The sequence below is a fragment of the Aulonocara stuartgranti genome (assembly GCF_965226115.1).
Source record: "Aulonocara stuartgranti genome assembly, chromosome: 15".
NCBI lineage: Eukaryota > Metazoa > Chordata > Actinopteri > Cichliformes > Cichlidae > Aulonocara > Aulonocara stuartgranti.
In genome coordinates, this window is record NC_138951.1 from 40,599,418 (window position 1) to 40,617,904 (window position 18,487).

The following is an 18,487-nucleotide window of genomic DNA, read 5'->3' on the forward strand; positions in this document are numbered from 1 at the left end:
TGACCAGCTGGAGTCAAAGAGCGAAACTCCACTCCATGAAATAATGAAACATTTATGGCAGAACTTTTACTGTAATTTGCACAAAGTTTAACACCGTAAAGCATTTCTTATTTTGCACTCAAGATGCGAGTGATAGTTGCCGCGTTGAGTGTTTATTCCTTTGGAAGGAGAGGGAAGGAGTCCATAATTCACACAGCTGGATGTCTCAAAGCTGTGAGCAAAAAATCCCCAAACTTTGGCTCTGTCGTTTCGCTTTTTTACTCAGGCTTTCGAGCCAGGAGCATTTCCAGAATATTTTAAATGGAGCGGCGAGAATGCAGCAGGGGAGCCACAGGAAATCAGAATATTCAGTCAGAAATATTTAATAAGTGTGAAAAACTGGTGTCGCTCTAAATCCTGTTGCAGATTTACTATGTGAAAAGTGAAGCTGCATAAGAATGTTAACATGTTGTTGTTTGCAAAGTGAAAAAAACAGTGATTTAGGTAAGAAGCCGTGTCTGTCTGTTTTGCAATAGGTGTATCACAGTTAATTGTGGCATTATCGCAAACACATTACACAGAAATGCCAACTTGACTCTGTTTAATCAAACAGCTCAAAGCATCAAAGTCGGTTTGATGACAGCGACTGACTGCGACTGGTCCCAGAACTGCTCCCATCTTTGAAGCAATTTCAGAGACCAGTTGACTGCACACAGTTGCAACAACTGTGGCCGAACCCAGTCCATCACCTGGCTCCGACTGGACCTACCCGGTGTTGGAGAAGCAGTTCCACATGCCCTGGCCGTGGCTCCACAGCAGCCTGTTGAAGACGCGATTAAAAAGCCGGTAGAGGTGAAGGCTCTCCACGTCCGGCTCCTTCCAGATCCGCTGCAGCACTGAGCGCACATTGGTACGTACAATGTCCAGCACCTGAGTGATGGAGAGAGTGAGCGGGAGTTGGGGATGAAAAGGACAGAGAGGCTCAGGCTTGAATGGGAACATGAGGGAAAAGTAATGCTACACCTGTCATTTCTTTTCTCCTTCGTTTTTTAATCTCACCTTAAAATCAGCAATGACGGAGGCCAACACAGAGAGCAAACTTGCAATCGCATATATACGCATAATGTGCATAAAGAAAGATAAAAATGATTTGAGCGGGTTTATCTCCGGATTCAGGCCTGCGGACTCGTGCAAGACTGCATGCAGAGACATGCAGCCTATTTCTCATTTGTGTGCTTTTAAGGCTCTTCTACAGGCAGGACACAAAGTGCCGGGGCAGACAGTGGAGAGCACGGCAGAGGACTAATTGCTGCACCAACGTCAGTCTTGGAGATAAGGTGTCAGAAGTTCCCGGGCGGTCTAAGGACACCTGCGCCAGCCTTCCGTCATCCCTTCTTCGTTTTCCCATCCCTCCCCACCTCGCTGACTTCTCTTCCTTCCTTTTCTTTCTCTTTTCACCCCGCTCAGAGTGCAGCACTGTGGCTCTTTTGACTTTGATTCCTCGCTCCTCATTACTGAAGTGCCCATCGGACGGTGTGTGTGTGCATGTGTGTTTGGGATGCGAAGAGGCAGATTTCCCAACAGCAATATGAGGCGAGTGAGACATGCATACACACTCAGCCAAACTGATAGATGAGTAAACACACACGGATATGTTTTGGTATGGTAATCAGATAGCAGAGCGGTGGGCGCTATGTTCCTGACCTCTGCCTGCTGCTCATTAGGCTGCTCCACTCCAAATAAAACATCAGCTCGCACCACCGCAGCCCACAACACGGCCAAGCGCAGTTGTGCAGAAAGCACTGGCTGAGAGATCACATCATTACTGACACGCCTACTGGATACCATTACATGTCTTGTCCCCTCTTGTGTTTTGTTTACATCCTATTTGGTGTGTCTGCCTCTCACTGTCTGACATGGTAATGATCTTCATGCTCGTCTTATTTTTTTCTCTCGCTCTCTGAAGTTTGATTTCGAGGTTATTTTTCGTGCTTTAAAAGTTGTACAAAAGCTTTCAGAGAAACAGGTAGGAGAGGTGACATCTTTGTCACATTCGCCGGTTTTAACAACGTCCATTCTGTACAAGGTGACAGCGCAGACCCGGCGCCGGCAAGGGCAGGCAATTTATGCAGGTGGCAAAAGAAAAACGGGGATCTTTTTGTTTTACAGTTCCAGGATTAACATATCCAAGAATGACGCCTCTGACAACAGTGTGTGAGGCACTGATTAGTATTTTGACGAGTATTTTTAAAAAGTTCTAATAACTAGACAAAGATCAGGTTTTGGGACGTTGCTCTCTGGAATTCAAAAGTCCACATTTCCGTCTGTCTTTGCAGATGGAAAAAAAAGCTACAACTTTATTTTTTATAACCTCTCTTGTTGTTTGCTGGGATTGCCTTCTTGTCTGCTCCCAAAAGCAGTGATACTCAGTTGGCCCTAAATCCACCAGAAAGTGACAATTTGAAACAAAACAACGGGAGCTGATACAGACCTGGAGCCAAACTGTTCTATGAATGACGAGTCAGGTGACCTCGCTCAGATCTCCTGAAATGTGGACGTCTGCACAGATTAAGAGGTTTGGTGTAAAAAAGCCCATTTGCGACTTTTTCGTATATGTATTTCTGGGAGTTCCTTTCTCAAGGTGCAAAATACGTAAGCGCACAAACTGATTTAGTAACCTTTACTTTTACTGGTAGTTGCACCTATTTTTATCTTTTTTTACTGACACGAACAAACTGGGCCTGGGTTTAGGAAACAGCGCAACCTTTGCTTGCTCTCCCATGCCATTTCACATCTGGCTCTAACACTCACCTTCCGCTGTTTGGTTGAGTCCAGCTTCACCAGCCAGTAGGAGGCGACCTTTGGTTTATGATATTTCCAGTTATCCAGAATCTGTGGAAGAAAAGTAGAAGTTAACAACTGAAAGGTAACCTTAAAACCGGCTACAGATTACCTGCAGAGAAGTGCAATTATTAATAACAGCCTCTGCATCGTTCCAACAAAAAACAAACCAAAACAGACTACATTGCTACTGCTGTCTCCCAGTAGCAGTCCATCATACCTCGGGGTTATTACCGTGTGTTAAAGGGCAGTTACTGTGCTGTGCAGTTCAGTCACAATAAGAAAGCATACGAGGCCAGGAATACACCTCCAGGGGGAAACAGATGCACCTTTTTGACTCCAGGGCAGGCGGGTCTTGGTCAAACTTATTCTGTAGAGATTCCCTGTCCTCATTAAGATACTATACAACAACTTATCACTGCCAAGTTAAAGAGTGCAGTGCCAGAGAACAGTTAAACCTGCACTTTTACAGTACTTTAAAACTGAGAGAGTATCTCAGAAAAGCTGTAAATAAGAAAAATGCACATAAAATATATCATTTACATGTAGCACAAAAGAGTTATAATGATAATAGATTTTTTACAGGTTATGACCCTGTGAGTCAAAAACCCTGGATGTGTTGTTATGCTCAAAAGCTGTCCTGGATATTGCAATGCACAAGCTCCCACTGCCAGCATTACTGTGTGACTAAAGGCACTGTTATTGTTGTCATGTTGACACAGTCTACATCTCCCCACTGGTGCACATACCTCACACGTATCGTGCTAGATCCCCTGCAAACACTGCTCCCATCGGGAAGCTGCAGCGCAAACTTTATGTGTACACACACACTCACACACACACACTCACGCTCAGAGTTGGGTTTCCATCATTTCAGAGGACATTACGTTGACTTTCCTTTACATTTACCCCGTCTATTACCTCTTGCCTGCCCCTGTCACCCTAACATTAAACCAAGTCTGCAGTTAAACTTGGACAATTTGCATTTTTATCCCCAAAAGAGAGACGAGTCCCCACAGTGTGACAGTATAAACATCTATTGCCCCCCACCCCCTACACGAGTAACACATGTACACACCGTACACAGACAAACCAATGCAGCAAATAATTTGTTCACATCCTAGAAAGTTGCTTGTTTACTTGTTTAGCTTTCTCTCTCAGTAAGAACCCAACAAACAAGGTGAGAAATTGGTTACCGCAGCACATCTAACGCTTCTTACGTTTTGGGTCTTTTTTTGTCTGGTAAGCTGCGTGCTCATTTGTCACAATGTGTTTTGTACAGGCACAAATTACCCTCAATTTCATCTTTTTATTGGTTCCAACGCCGGCAAAAGAGACGGTTCTGAATGAAAGATAAAGGAGCCAATTACACGGATACAAACACATCATTAGCCCAATTAGACCCAAGTTTAAATCACGGAAAGCAAAAAACGCCAAAGATTGTTTTCATGCCAAGTGAACACTCGTTTTCTCCTGAGGCAAAGAGTCAACAGTACAGGTGCAGCTGTTCGTCTGCGTTTCCACGGCGCTCTCATTAGGGTTCGTTAACAGTACAGGTGTGGCGGTAATTGTCTCCCACAACCCTGACACACCCAGATGTTACCCACACAGACACACACGCACACATTTTGCTTTAAGGTGTTTGTGTGAGGCCACTAATAAGGTGCTGGTGGCTCGCCCTAACAACAACAAAAAAATGCTGTTAATTTTTCAAGAATTGTCACTTGTTTGTCCATTTTTACATGACTTACCTCAACATAATGAGCATTTAACTTTTGACATTTAATAAAGTGCCTGTCTGACCTCTCACATGATGGCCCAATTTTTTTTTTTTTTTAACGTAGGCCTTGCTTGGATCCAGACCAACACTACATTTGCTTCTGTCGTTGTTACTTTATTGCATTTTAAGAATGTGGTTACTTTGCTTGATATATTTGTAAGTTTTATCCTCGAGCTTTGCATGGTTTGCATTTTATTACCTGGCTTGTGTAACTCTGTTTGAGAAACTATTATTATTGTTACTATCATTTGGAAAATGTGTGTATTAATCTCAATCTTTAGCTACCTGCACACAGATGCTGATTGTTTTAACAGATATTTAAAGAAAACAAAAGTATCCTTCATTGACCACTATTTTAAGTTCCTAACTCCTAGGTTTAGCTTTATGAGCCAATTTCTTTACATAAATTTGAGTAATAATTTGTAGCACAATCACACCTGTGAAAACACGAACACACCGGGATGTCCAGGCCTGACCAGAAGCAGAGGAGGAACTGATTGATACAAAGGGGCAGTGGGGAATAGCGCGGGGCGGTAAACTGTTCACAGGTTGCTGCTGGGGTCGTTTGAAAGACAATGGGAACCGAGCCAGAGCAGACAGGCTATTGTGAGGGAAGTGAGGAGGTCACTTTTAGTTAGGCTGCACAGTGACCGCACCTGGTCACAGAGGGGCTCTGGGAATACCGCGAGTCTGGACTCCCGCTCGACACTACTCCGTGTTGTCTTCCACTTTATTTTTCTTACACGCAAAAATAACCTTTTGATTATTTTGTGAATTATTTTCACATTTTGCACAATGGCGATCCTTGACTCACCTCGTCCAGCACACCCTCGGCCTCCTCTTCAGTTTTGCCCGGAAACCTAATCCTCATGGCGGTGAGCACTGCCAGGGTCTGACGCACCAGCTCTGCCTCCTGCTCTTTACTCCTCAGATTTATCAACGGATCGCCCTGCACACACGTAAAGGCAAAGCATTAAAACTCGACAAAAAAAACAGCTTTTAATTTATAATATTGTGTAATCGGATGTGTTTATTAGGCCTAAAAAAATCAGGGGCATTACCAGATTATTTCTGTTATAATTACTCATTACTTAATGGTATTATGTTCTTGAACGTGACGAGAAAATTCTATTTTTGTTTTATTATCACATTTTGAGTTCTTCGGAGTTGCACTTGAATATATTAAGTTTTATGTAGCATTTATACATAATGACTAATGTATTTATACTGCTCACATTTTATATATGTGTTATAAATATATTATCAGTTATTATTTATTTCTATTTATCACAGTAAATTTAGCTTGAGATTTATGTGCTGCCAGTTTCACCAATAAATTTTGCTCCCGCCTGAGTTTCCGTAACGTTCAAAATAAGCTCAGTGAAATACAGCTCATTATGCTACAGCAGCGTATTCACTGCTAAACCTATATTTAGTTTCCTGTGCAGTTGAAGCTCGAGTGTGCAAGATGGCGAAAAACTGGGTGAAATTAGTGGATCTCATGTCATTTCGTATTCACGTGGAAGGACATTACGTGTTGTGGTGCTTGCTATGGCCTCTTTCAGGATGAAGGCTTTCCACTTTGTTCTGCTCTCAATGCCAAAACTCATTCGGCTCTATTTTATTTGATTCCACTGCATCCAAAGGTTACCAGGGCACTTTAAAAAAGGAAGGGGAATGGAGGAGACAGGTGGAAAGCAACAGATGGCAACATAATAGAAGGTTATTGTTGTGGGCTCCAGCGGGCCTATACAGTATTGACCGGACTGTTTAAACGATACTAAGCAGGTCTGGGTACAATATGTCAGAAAGGGTGAAAAGGGTAACGATATGATGGAATACGCACCTCCATCTTTAGTGATAAAGCTGTAGAGTAATTCTCGATTGTTTATTTTAATCCTAGCTGGAGCATTTTAGAACATTTCTTGTGACTGACAACTCGCGACATATTCTGAAGTCTAACCCTACTTTGCGTGCGTGCGTTGAGTATCTTACTATATTGGAGTGGATGGTCCCCAGGCTGTTGCTGTGAGGCACCCGGTGAGCGGAGCCGCTGCGGCTCAGCGAATGCGAGCGGAGCGTGGCGGAGCTCGGCCTGACGAGGGGTGTGGCCACGGGAACCGTAGGGGAAGGCCTGGTGGACAACGCCCGCACTTCATTTGGCGACGACAGGGAGGCGATGGAACGAGGGCACGAGATGGAGCGCCGGATTGGCCCAGAAAGCGACGGTGACGCGGACGGGGCAGTGCTCGTTTTGAGCGACTTGATTGGAGGTTTCCAGTGCATGCGGCCTGTAGAGAAACAGAAGAGACGGAAAGAGTAGTGGGGGAGGAGCTCACTGACTCGCTGTCACACTTCGGTTTCTTCTCTTCAGCCTGTCTCAGTGCCGCCGTCACTGTCAGGCTCTCTCCTCTGGTTTCTATCTGTCTCCGGGTGGCTTTGGAGATGAAGTGTGGCATTAAAACTCCCACAGCTGCACTCTGGCACACTGGCCCAGTGATCCACTGTGTGTGTTATTAACAACCGCAGCATGTGTAGCCAAAACCAGAAACTAAACATTAGTCCTGTCTGGTTTGGGGATGGATTAAAGAGCATGCCTCTGTCTGTCTCACACACACACACACACACACACACACACACACACACACACATTAGATGAACACATGTACACAGATGGAAAATGAAGTAGAAAACCCACAGTGACACTTTCTATCACCCTTGAAACTCTTCCAGTTTGTCCACTAGCCAGTGTATTAGTGTGTGCTTTCTGCTGGTGCACTGTGTGTGTGTCTGACATCAAGTGTGCACACAAGTATGGGTGTGTTTGCGTGTGTCCATGTCGCCGCTAACCCTTCTGAGGATCGGCCATTGCCAAATGAGAGCATTATGTGGCTTAGCCGTAGCAGTCCTTTGGTGGCTTGGTATGGAGTAGGGCTTGGCAAGGTTGCCGTCTCTCTCTGCACACACATGCACACACACACATCCGTAGACGCTTTGTCCAAAAGTTGGGCTTTTTCATGGCTTTGTCCTTTACTTTGTAACAACTAGAATGAGCTCATGCAAGGGTCCTCTTTTTTTCTGGACTGGCAACCCATAATGCAACCAGGGATTTTTTTTTCTTTCCTTCCAAGGTCGCCACATAGGCTGCAGTGAAAGCTGCTCCCTTTCTCACTTCTGAGGGCTGAAAGTGAGTTGATGTATGCGACTTATGTGAAATTGAAGGAATGCTTGAGACTTATCACTCTAACTATAAAATAGACTATTTCAGCATTAAACTCAAGGTGTTTTCAAGGTGCACAACAAAGTCCTTTTTCTCTTTCTATAAAAATTCCTCCTTCTCTTCATCTCTGCCTCTGCTTTCACCTTCTATTCACTGGAACTGCACTGGTCAGGACACTTTTCTTCCCTCAAGTGCTTTTCAGCGCTGCAGCATTTGTGTATGTGTAGGTCCACGATTGTGAGACGTCTTTAGTGTGAGCAGCTCGGCAACAAAGATCCACGTTCGTCAAGTCACAGGCCACGGTCACTCTGCTTAGGCTTTAATTAGGCGACGAGAAGGCTGATGAACACCTGTTTGCAGCAGTTGCCAACTCAAACCACCAAACCTGACCTGCTTTGTTATTGAAGAGCGTGCACCACAGATGCTAATCAAATCAGCAGTTCTCGGCATTTGTGTGTGTCCGTGTAACTGGAAATGGGAATTTGCAAGTCTAAACGTGCTTTTTCACATGTTGATAAATTTGAAAGATACACCAGTGGGTGCACTGCGAAGCAAGTTCAACCTAACCAGGCTTTCCTTGGGTCAGCTGGCTTCACAAAACCTAAAATCCCAGTCACCGCCTTAAAAAACGTTCTTTGTTAAATTTGTGCGCTCACATAAAAGGGCGAGATTAACGCGTCACTCGACTCTTCTCTTGCAAAGTCCTCACCCCAATCCGAGAAATTATGAGAGGAATGGATGTTAGAGCAGAACATAAAAATACAACACTGTTGCTGCAAATAAGATTAGAGAGTAACGCTGCAGAAATTCACTTCTTTTGAAATCGCGATCATCACAGGAGCACCAAGAGCAGTAAAATAAATATACCAACTTGAGTTAATATATTTATTTTAGAGCTCTCGATGCATTCCTAATGCGACAGCTGCACATTAGAGCCCTGCAACTTTAAAGTGCATCCATTTAAACATTAAAGCTTACTCGCTTTGTTTAGCTCTGACACTCTCCTGTGGCCTAATAAAGAAGACGCTAAAATCACTTTAGTGAAATCCATTTCACTGATTGTACAGATAAAAAACCTACCAATGTATCTGATCAAAGATACATTAGCAGGCTTTGTAGGTTCTTTCCTAATCAGTGCTCTATTAGTTGTTATTGGGACACTATGAAAGAGCCAAGCATAAAAACATTCATGCATTATGCAAACATTTCTGTGACTGAATGAATGTACAGGACAGTATAACCAATGTAAAGCACAGTTTTCTCACTGCACAGTTTCAACTGGTGGTGCTACGGCTCAACAGGTTGCATATATAATAAAAAACATATTCATATAGTTTAAAAGAAACAGCCAGTGAAAAGGTGATTTTGAACTGAAACTCTGAACATAATCTTCTCTGGACCAGGTGATGCTTTCAGTATCAGTTACTATGGTGATCTACGAGGTAAAAAGAGAGCCACCTCTCTGAAATCTGTCTTAAAGCTCAATATAGCTCGCTAATCAATTAATCTCTCTTTGCAGTACATTGTATTCTAATTTTTGCCTCATAACTTTTGCACTGTCCACTTCCTGCTGTGACAAAACAAATTTCCCACGTGTGGGACTAATAAAGGTTATCTTATCTTATCTTATCTTATCCCTCAGGCTGCGTATCGTATGTCCTGAAATTCTAAGTGCAAAGGTCAGGACATACATGTCAGCTTTGTTATACATTATACATTAGTCCCACTGTATGATTCCAGTCTGACTATGACAGAGACTGAGATGTAAAGTAAATCCTGACAGAGCTGAAATTCAAACACAAAATATTAAAAATGTGCAAATATGTAGGCGTGCGACTGTTCACATTCACAAATCTCAAAAACAAGGTTGTTTTAGCAAGTAGGGTAATGCTCGTAATCAGACGGCTTCAGCTGAAAGAGGAAGAAATAAACAAACGGCAGAAAGAAAAGAGACGACTGAGAAAAGGGGAAGCGAGCGCAGAAGAAAGTAAACAAGGACAGATAACAGCTCCCTTTCTGTGGCGTTTGCATGTTCTCTCCAGGTACTCGGCTTCCTCCAAACACATGCAGTTAGTGGGGTTTAGGTCAAGTGATGATTCTAAACTGCCCATAGAGGTGAATGTGAGTGCAAATGGTTGTCTGTCTCTGTGTGTTAGCCCTGGTGACCTATGACCACGATAAGGACGAGCGGATGGATGGCTGCTTTCTGCATTAAACACGCTCTTAGACAACCTGCTCCTCTACCTGAGCGCTCAGCCAAGTTCTTCTCCTTGCTCTCGCCAAGGTCGTAGGAAACTTTCTTTTCCCCTCGCTTCTCTCCACTTCTTCTTCCTCCCGCCTTCCTCCTCTCCTCCTCCTCTTCCTCGTCTGAAGAGGAGCAGGAGTTATCGGCGCTGCTGCCGCTGGTGAAGTCGGCCAGGTAGTCTGGTCGCTGACGTCTTGGAGTCTGACTGCATTCTGGCATGCCGGTCAGGGGCTGGCAAGAGTACACAGATACAGGACGTATTTACACTCATACTATAGAGTAGAGTAGTATACATACATTCATAATTATACAGGAAAAAGACAGTTCACACATGGATACACACTCTTGCACACATAAACATCTTTTTTGCTTTTATCCTCCTGGGACGCTGCACTGAATTTATTTGCTTTTTAAAACCAAACCATCCAAAATGACCTCATTTTGGGAAAGCGTCCTCCTTCCAAAGGTCTGCGCCTCCACCAGAAGCTCACAAGGACAAAAGTGCAACGAGATAAACACACACACATAAATATGAAGATGTTGAGACGTTGTCAGCCTCGCCTCACCCAAAGCTCATTACCATCTGTCACTGGGAGACCTGCCGGTGACACGGCCGGCCCGCATGCCCACACCTGTGCACGTAATTGCAGCCTCATTATGCACAAATACACAATCGCACACCTTCGCTGCTTTCTAAGCTGTCCCTATAAAAAGGAACATGGCTGGCTTCACGCGCAGAACAAATGTGGCCTGATTAGACACGTAAAGGTCGAGTTTAAAGTGAAGCAGCTTTTTGTAAATGCTGTAAATTTTTTTCTTTAACTAGTTTAATAAATTTGTTGGTGCAAATGAAAAAGCGAGAGCTCTGGAAACTTTTAAGAGCGCCTTTGACACCAACCTGCTGCTGTAATATCTGCTTCTGTAAGTATTTTCACCTAAACGTTCAGCTGTGATGCTTCACAGACGCAAGCTTTCTTTTGTTGCTTTGGTTTGTTTTACTTTTTGAGTTTATTAAATTTAGTGTGTGGAAAAGGACACGCTGAAAGCATTAATAAAGCATTTACACATCTGTTATTCAACAGTCAGCTCGGGCAATGCTGTCAGCCCACCCAAATTAATGGGCAGGAAGTGATCAGGGCTTACACAGCCACTGCTGGGTAGTTGTGTGGGTGAGTGATGGAGGATAGAGACAGAGAGAGATTAAATACATGAGAGGAGAATAAAAGGGAAGATGGGAACATCAGATTGATGGGCTGAGAAATAAAGAGGAGGACAAGGTGAATCTGAGTATGGCAGATTCAGAGAGGAGGCACTGAATAGATGGAGAGAAACGGAAATGAACATGGAGAGAAAGGGGCTCTTACAAGAGGACAGAGAGAAAAGGATGCGAGGACAGACGGTGAATAAACAGTGGAGGGTAAAGACAAAGGGAGAGCCCTGAAAGGATGAGATGAGAGAGAAAATGTGTAAAGAGAGACGTGGGAGTGACTGGGTAAAATCAAGTGATGAGCTGAGGAGAGATGGTGACACGATAAGAGCCAACTGTGATGAGCTATATGTCAAAATTAGCAGAGTTGGGAGTAAGAAAGAGCAAAGAAAGTCAATAAGAGGAAAAAGGGGACCAAAACCCGAGGACACTTGCTCGCTTTCTTTGTGCCTTCCCGCTTCTCTTCTTCTCCACCTTTTGTTCTCTCTCCGCCTGAACATTTTTCCCCAGCAATAACAAACCTAGCTTTGTTTCCTTCCCTCAGAAATCCTGTTCCTAATCCCTCTGCCTCGCTCCTCTTTTCTGGCTTTCGCACACTCGTCGGTTCAGTTTCACCAGATGGCTCGAGAGCGCTACACCCCAAGGAGCGAATCTATCCGTCACAGCGTTTTCTTTCCCTTCCTCTCGATGTCTCTCTCCGCGCGCTCGCTAACATCGAAATTGACGGGGCCCAAATTAATTTGGACAACAGCGATTGTGTCTGAACAAGTCCTCAGTCCAGCTAAGGCCTCTCTAATGTGGCGCTGAACTGCCCTGTCGAGTCCCTAACACGCTCTAAGTGTTCCAGCCAATTTAGCTCTCGAATGAGGGATGGATGTAGATGTGCAGGAAGAGAAAGGGATGGAGAGGTGAAGGGAGGAGAGTGAAGCAAGGTGATGGAGGGAGTAATGTGCTGTCGTGGGAAATCGAGGGGGCGTATAGGTGCATGTGACAGAGAGAAAGAGGAAAAAGGGGGAGATAGACAGAAAGAAAGATAGCAGGGAGAGAGTGAGAGAGACAGCCTGACAGCTCTCCCCTAAGGGAGTTGGGTCTTTTCTTTGGGCCTCTATCTGATTCTTTTCTTTTCTTCCTAACCCAAGACCCCCTCCTCTTTATTTTTCTGAATCACGTCCTATGTGCTTTCCGTGGGCGTTAGCTCTAGGCATTTGACTACCTGCCACCCTCTTCCCTCCCTCTTTCTGCCTCTGTCACTCTTCTTTGCACATTTTTTTAAGGGCCTCTGATGCATGTGGCCCCTATTCTCCCTATTCTCTCCTAGCTTATGTGTCTTCTCTCTCTCACCCACCTTAGGGCCTCTTTGCCTGGAGGATTTGCCCATCAGCTTCTCGTCGTCCAACTCGCACTGTTCCAGCAGATCCAGGATGTCCTCTTCCTACACAAAGAAAACACGAGATGAGAATATGGCAAAGGTGCTGATTTCGGTAAACAGAGCTTAACGGGGTAGTTAAAACCTCGAGGAGGCACTGATAAAGTTTAATAGGAATGCTTTGATATTTCACACTTTATTGCTTTGAAGTCAAAAGTGTTTTTAAGCAAACTTAAATCATCAAAAAAGAAGAAGAGATGAAAAAGTTTAACTTCAGAGCCATGCGAGCCTTATCTGGGAGCGAGGGTTAGAAGCGAGGCCCCGGCTGAGCACGCACTGCTCGCTGGCAGCGCTCGTGAAGGCAGCGTCATGGCGGTCGCCAGTACACTGAAGCCTTGGCCATTTGGCTATTGCTGAAATGCAGGCAAAGGTGATTAATGTTGCTTCATGGCTGCGACATAACAAGCTCCCACTTGCTGCTCAAATGCAGATGAAAAGTGATTGTTTTCTCTCAGATAAGCCATCAAGCTGCTTTCGGGGTTTGCGAAAAGGTCAGTGTGCCCCTGGCTCACAGTGTTGGTGAGTGTGTGAACATTTACAGTGGCATACTTCACTGTCTGGAAGACTTTGGACTTTATGGTAAAGGTATGCATCACTGGGTTCATACAGTTTGTAAGTTTTCGCTTTTTTCTGATTGCCATGCGGCTTTTCGGTTCGGTTGTTTTGGCGAATTGTCACTGTGCAGTTATAGAAGCTGCTCAGACAGCTGAGACAGAGCCACGTGCAGATTTACAATTCTTCATCAAAGCCTCGTAATTTAAGAAGCCCGGTAAAAGAAAAAGGAGAGCTAACAGGTAACTGCTGAGTTATTTAGGGCTTGTGTCCATATATTTTCTCTGGCAGAAAACAGGCAGGACGCTGAGGAGCTCCATCAAACAAAGCACCCCGTCACTGTGTGTGGGTTTTGTTTCCATGACAACAATATCCTGACAATATATCGCCGCTCCATGCATTGTCATGTGACAGAAAAGCATCACTCCTTTGCGTTTTATTATTGAAGCATAAAATGGACACAGCAGGGACAAACTTCTCCTTCGTTGTCTTGGTTATCGGGGTGACTAGTACTGTATGACACGCTTCCTGAAAGGCAGCAGAAGTGAGAACGCCAGTGCCTTTCTGAAAAGTTCTGAAAAGGTCCCGAAGCGTCTGCAAAAAACGTCAGAGTGCTCTGAAAATGACGCCGAGTGCAGGGCTTTCTCCCCAGCCTGCTGCATTTGCTCTTTCATCATTAGAGTGACTGAAAAAAGACAGACTGAGATGAATATGCTGTATGAACACAGTCTGAGTCAACTCCATCATTTTAAGCTGTATTTAAGTTTTTCATGATAACAACATTCAGTGTTGCGGGACGTCTATTGCAGTGAATGTTGAAACGCTGTTTATATTGTGGCTTTACTTTGCATTGCTCTGATAAATTCATTTACAACTTGCAGCCATTTCTATGCAGTAAAGAGCATGCCAACTCAATGCTCGCCTCCTTTCACGAGGTGAGCGCTTCCCCACCCACAGTAGTTTTAAAATCACTGAAGGACCATTACCTTGTTAAATTTCACCAAAGCAGATTACATGGATGCTTTCAAATGCTTTACAGTACGTGGGAAAACCAAATCTGACGCATATACAGAATTTAAGAGAAGCTGAGAGCTATTTAGCTTTTCTTAAGTACTTTTGTTAAGAGTTTATAAAACTGTGAAATTTAGGCTGCGACCTGCTACACTGTCACTACTCAGCTTTTTGTTCCTACTTTACTCCCAAAATAAACATTTTCAGCCGTGTGCCTGTGTGCATGTTACGTAAGCTGCATGTTATAGTACTGCACTACCAATGGTCTCTGTCCGTGTCGGATCCATGTAGGATAATAAACTGTATTTTACAAACACAGTACTTTTTATGTCACTGGACAACAAATTGTGTAACGCAGAGGTCTTTAGGACTAACCTTTTTCCCCTTTTTAACACTGCAATTTGCTTTTAAATATTAGATACAGCGAGACTTACATGTTCTTACCATTCTTGTATTCATTTCATATATTTGCACCCCTTACCGCTTTCATGGGCTCTGCAATTGCTCTGAAGTGCTTGGAGACATCTTGTGCAGTTTGTATACTTGTGCTGTTCTGTTTCATTGGCAGAGCTCCTCAGGCAAACTGAGCGTGCATCTGCTTTACATCCTTTTTTTCCAGTCAGTATCCAAGTGAAACAGTTGCAGGATTAGGAAGACGTCACCTGAGCGCACAGGGAAACACTGGTAGCTAAGATAGACGAGAGGACTAACAGCCCGACTCATACCTGTTCCACCTAACTGTAATCAGAAAAGGAATAAAGGTGAGCCGAACCCAGTGGAAACCAGTGCAACCTGTGGCTGGGCTGTCTGTAGCACAGTGGTCCAAGTCAGGAGGGTGCTCTACAGTCAATCAGCATGTTTACAATGCAGGTTTTACTTTCCTTTGATCGTGTGACAATCCATGACATTTTTCAATTCGTGGCCCCAAGAAGCCCTCAAAGGCAGCAAACGTGAGTCTTGCAGGTACAGCGTCTGTCAAACATGATAAATGGCATGCTGGCAAATAACCTCTGGCTTATTTTAAATAAAAAAAATGCCTGAGGTAGCAGGCAGTGCTTGCCAGATGATGAATTCATAAACATACAAAACACGAGATATTATTTATGTTACCAATAATAATGGTTTTGTTTCAAGTAAAGCTTAAGATGAGTAGATTTAAATTTGGTCTATAATTTGTTGGCCAACGACACAATCTTTTTGTGGTTTTACCACTCTACATCATCACAGTGGATTTTAAATCAAATAATCATCGTGTCACTGGAGTGCAGGCTTTCTGGATTCATTTCAGTGAGTTTGACACACATGTTAATACACAGTCTCGTTATTAACTAAATTTACTGGCAAAACTGACAGAAATTAATTACAAGGATTGTTTTTAATACTTGTACTAATGCTAATCCTCTGCAGTCATCATTCTGGTTCACATTGGTTTTATCTCACAGGCCGTGTACAGCCTCTTTTCTTGTGTGTAACTAGTGGTTTGCACTTATAAACCTCTGTTGTCACTGATGAATGCGTCTCTTGGTCATAGACTCTGGCAGTGAAACGTGTAGGTCCTTAAGAACATTTTTGACTTTGTTATATGTTGTTTTTTTCCTAATCATTGAAATAATTCTGTCATCATGCACTTTAGCTGTTCTCTGTGATCTGTGGGTGTTGCTGAGCTGATCAATGCATTCATTGCATTTAAGAACGCGTCAGGGAGCAGGCCTTACCTGGATATGAACCTGATTGTCAGTCCATTTTCCAATTAAATTTGAGTCTTTGAGACTACAGTATTGCATATAAAAATGTCTGTAATAATTGTAGATTAATGGACGTTTGTAAAATCTGCTGAATTAAAGCTAAAAGTCTTCACTTCAATGAAATGTTGATTGCTTGATTTAAATTCCACTCTTGGTGGTGTACGCCACGCTGTGGAGGCAAAAATACAAAAATTGTGCCTTTGTCCAAACAATTATGGACATGGCTCTGTACTCAAAATTGTAAACTTTCAGTTAAAGAAGTTTTAGCGTGGTTAATCTGGGCCAGAGGTGCTTAACTCATAGATACACTAAGAGTGAATATGGTTAAAAAAGGCACAGAAATGTGTACTGTCAGCTATGAAAACAAGTAGAGCAGGTGTGTCAAGCTCAGTTTACATCGCGGGCCACATACAGCCCACTTTGACCCTAAGTGGGCGAGGCCAGTGAAACTCTGACTTTCTGTCAGTTACAAGTTACATGTTTAATGTTTTTCTACATGATAAAGAAAAAGCTGCTGTGACAAAGAAAGAAATCTCTCAGCTCGACTCTTTGGACTGAAATTGTAAGAAACAAATGAGTAAAATGACAGAATAGGTTCTGGTAGCTCAATGCCCAGACTGTCCAGGGTTTTAGTTTTAACTGTAGAAACTTCTACAGCAGAAACGGAAAAACAATCTTTTTCAAAAAAAACCTGAAACTTTTCTGTTTTTCACAAAGTTGCAAAGGTTTTATTAAAGGCATAGCTAAGCGTATTGCAATTTGCCCTAATTTGTAAAAGTTAAAGTTTCTTCTGTACTGAACAGCAGAAATTAGGATCTCAGAAACGCACAGAGATCGAGCTGTGCAGGAAGTGCAGCCAAAGCAAGAGGGAATCCATGACGATGTGCGAAGCGTAGTTTTGGGCTATTTAGCTGCTGGTTCAGTGAATTTTGGTCAGAAAGTGACAAAAACCTGCAGTTTCAGAATCTGTGAGATGACGCTTTCAGCATCTGGCGGCATGTCTGTGTTCATGCTGTCAGGTGAACAGACGGATCTGCGTTTTGTGTTTTTCCAGGTCAGGGACAAGTTCCTGCCCCAAGTGGAGGAGTTTAAGTATCTCGGGGTCTTGTTCACAAGTGACGGCAGAAGGAAGCGGGAGACAGACAGATTGGTGCTGCAGCTGCAGTGATGCAGACGCTGTACTGGTCCGTCGAGTTGAAGAGAGAGCCGAGTCTCAATTTACCGGTCGATCTACGTCCCTACCCTCACCTACAGTCACGAGCTGTGGGTAGTGACCGAAAGAACAAGATCACGGATGCAAGCGGCAGAAATGAGCTTCCTCCGAAGGGTGGCTGGCCTCTCCCTTAGAGATAGGGTGAGAGGTTCAGCCATCCGGGAGGGGCTCAGAGTAGAGCCGCTGCTCCTCCACATCGAAAGGAGCCAGCTGAGGTGGTTCGGGCATCTGACAAGGATGCCTCCTGGGCGCCTCCTGGGCGAGGTGCTCCAGGCATGTCCCACCGGGAGGAGGCCCCGGGGCAGACCCAGGACACGCTGGAGAGATTATATCTCTCGGCTGGCCTGGGAACGCCTTGGTGTTCCCCCGGACAAGCTGGAGAAGGTGGCTGGGGAGAGGGAGGTCTGGGCCTCTTTGCTTAGGCTGCTGCCCCCGCGACCCGGCCCCGGATAAGCAGAAGAAGATGGATGGATGGTATTTACATGCTCTTTTTGCTGTTTTAGCTTTTTGGTGGTTGTTGAAATGGTTTTGTGGGCTTTTGGATGAGATTCTGACGTTTCTGTGAAAACCACACGCTTCTATATTTAAATAACAGATCTGGCGGTAATTCCAGATGTTCTCCCTCTCGCCTCCAGTACTGGGGGCATTGGGGTTCAACAAGTTAATTGTTTATTGCTTAATTACTTTGTGTTGTATAAATGGCCATATGGGAGGTTTTTATCAGTAGGAAAAGCTGTGAAACTTGTGAAAAAGCAGTTAAAAGTGCAAAATTTGTGCTTGTGCTGGTTGTGGTGAGCGGCAGATTCAACAAGTTAAGAATCATAAATGGCTTTAAACGCACATTCAGATTCATTTAAACAATCAGAAACCCAGAGTCACTGAAATGCAGCCAGACGCTGCTCATTTTACATCTTCACGTGTTTCTTCCATTTTTCCCGACCGGCTCCCGTCTCTTTGTACCACAACACTTCCTGTCTTGGAAACGCCCCCTTCCTTCTTTCACATGATTATCCCGTATGATCCCAATCTGCCTTTGCATTTGATTGGCTGCATGGTGTGCCCATCTAAGCAGAGCTAAGGAATGATGTCTCAAAGAAAAAAAGCAACATCACGAGTAATGAAACTCCCTGATAAATTAAGTTTTTAATGCTAATCTAACTTAAACCAGTCTGGAGGTATTTTCATTTTTACACACTTTCTATTTGGTTCTCTTTAAATTCTGTTTGATTTAATTTAGACTGTCAAACAGTCTCAGCCGCTGACAATGA

The 18,487-nt window shown here is 43.9% G+C and overlaps 1 protein-coding gene across 3 annotated transcripts in view; it reads right to left on the reverse strand.

Moving 5' to 3' along the window:
- Window positions 1-18,487, reverse strand: part of ttll7 (tubulin tyrosine ligase-like family, member 7) — an 82,831-nt gene that overhangs the window by 12,929 nt on the left and 51,415 nt on the right. For 2 of the 3 annotated variants that reach the window (XM_082506897.1, XM_082506899.1), the window contains exons 14-19: window positions 12,618-12,704; window positions 10,065-10,296; window positions 6,596-6,891; window positions 5,415-5,549; window positions 2,791-2,871; window positions 749-909 (exon numbers count right to left, since the gene is read on the reverse strand). In XM_082506897.1, the coding sequence (XP_082363023.1) occupies window positions 749-909; window positions 2,791-2,871; window positions 5,415-5,549; window positions 6,596-6,891; window positions 10,065-10,296; window positions 12,618-12,704 (992 nt within the window). The remainder of the gene's footprint in view (window positions 1-748; window positions 910-2,790; window positions 2,872-5,414; window positions 5,550-6,595; window positions 6,892-10,064; window positions 10,297-12,617; window positions 12,705-18,487) is intronic. The other variant, XM_082506898.1, reaches the window with a different exon arrangement.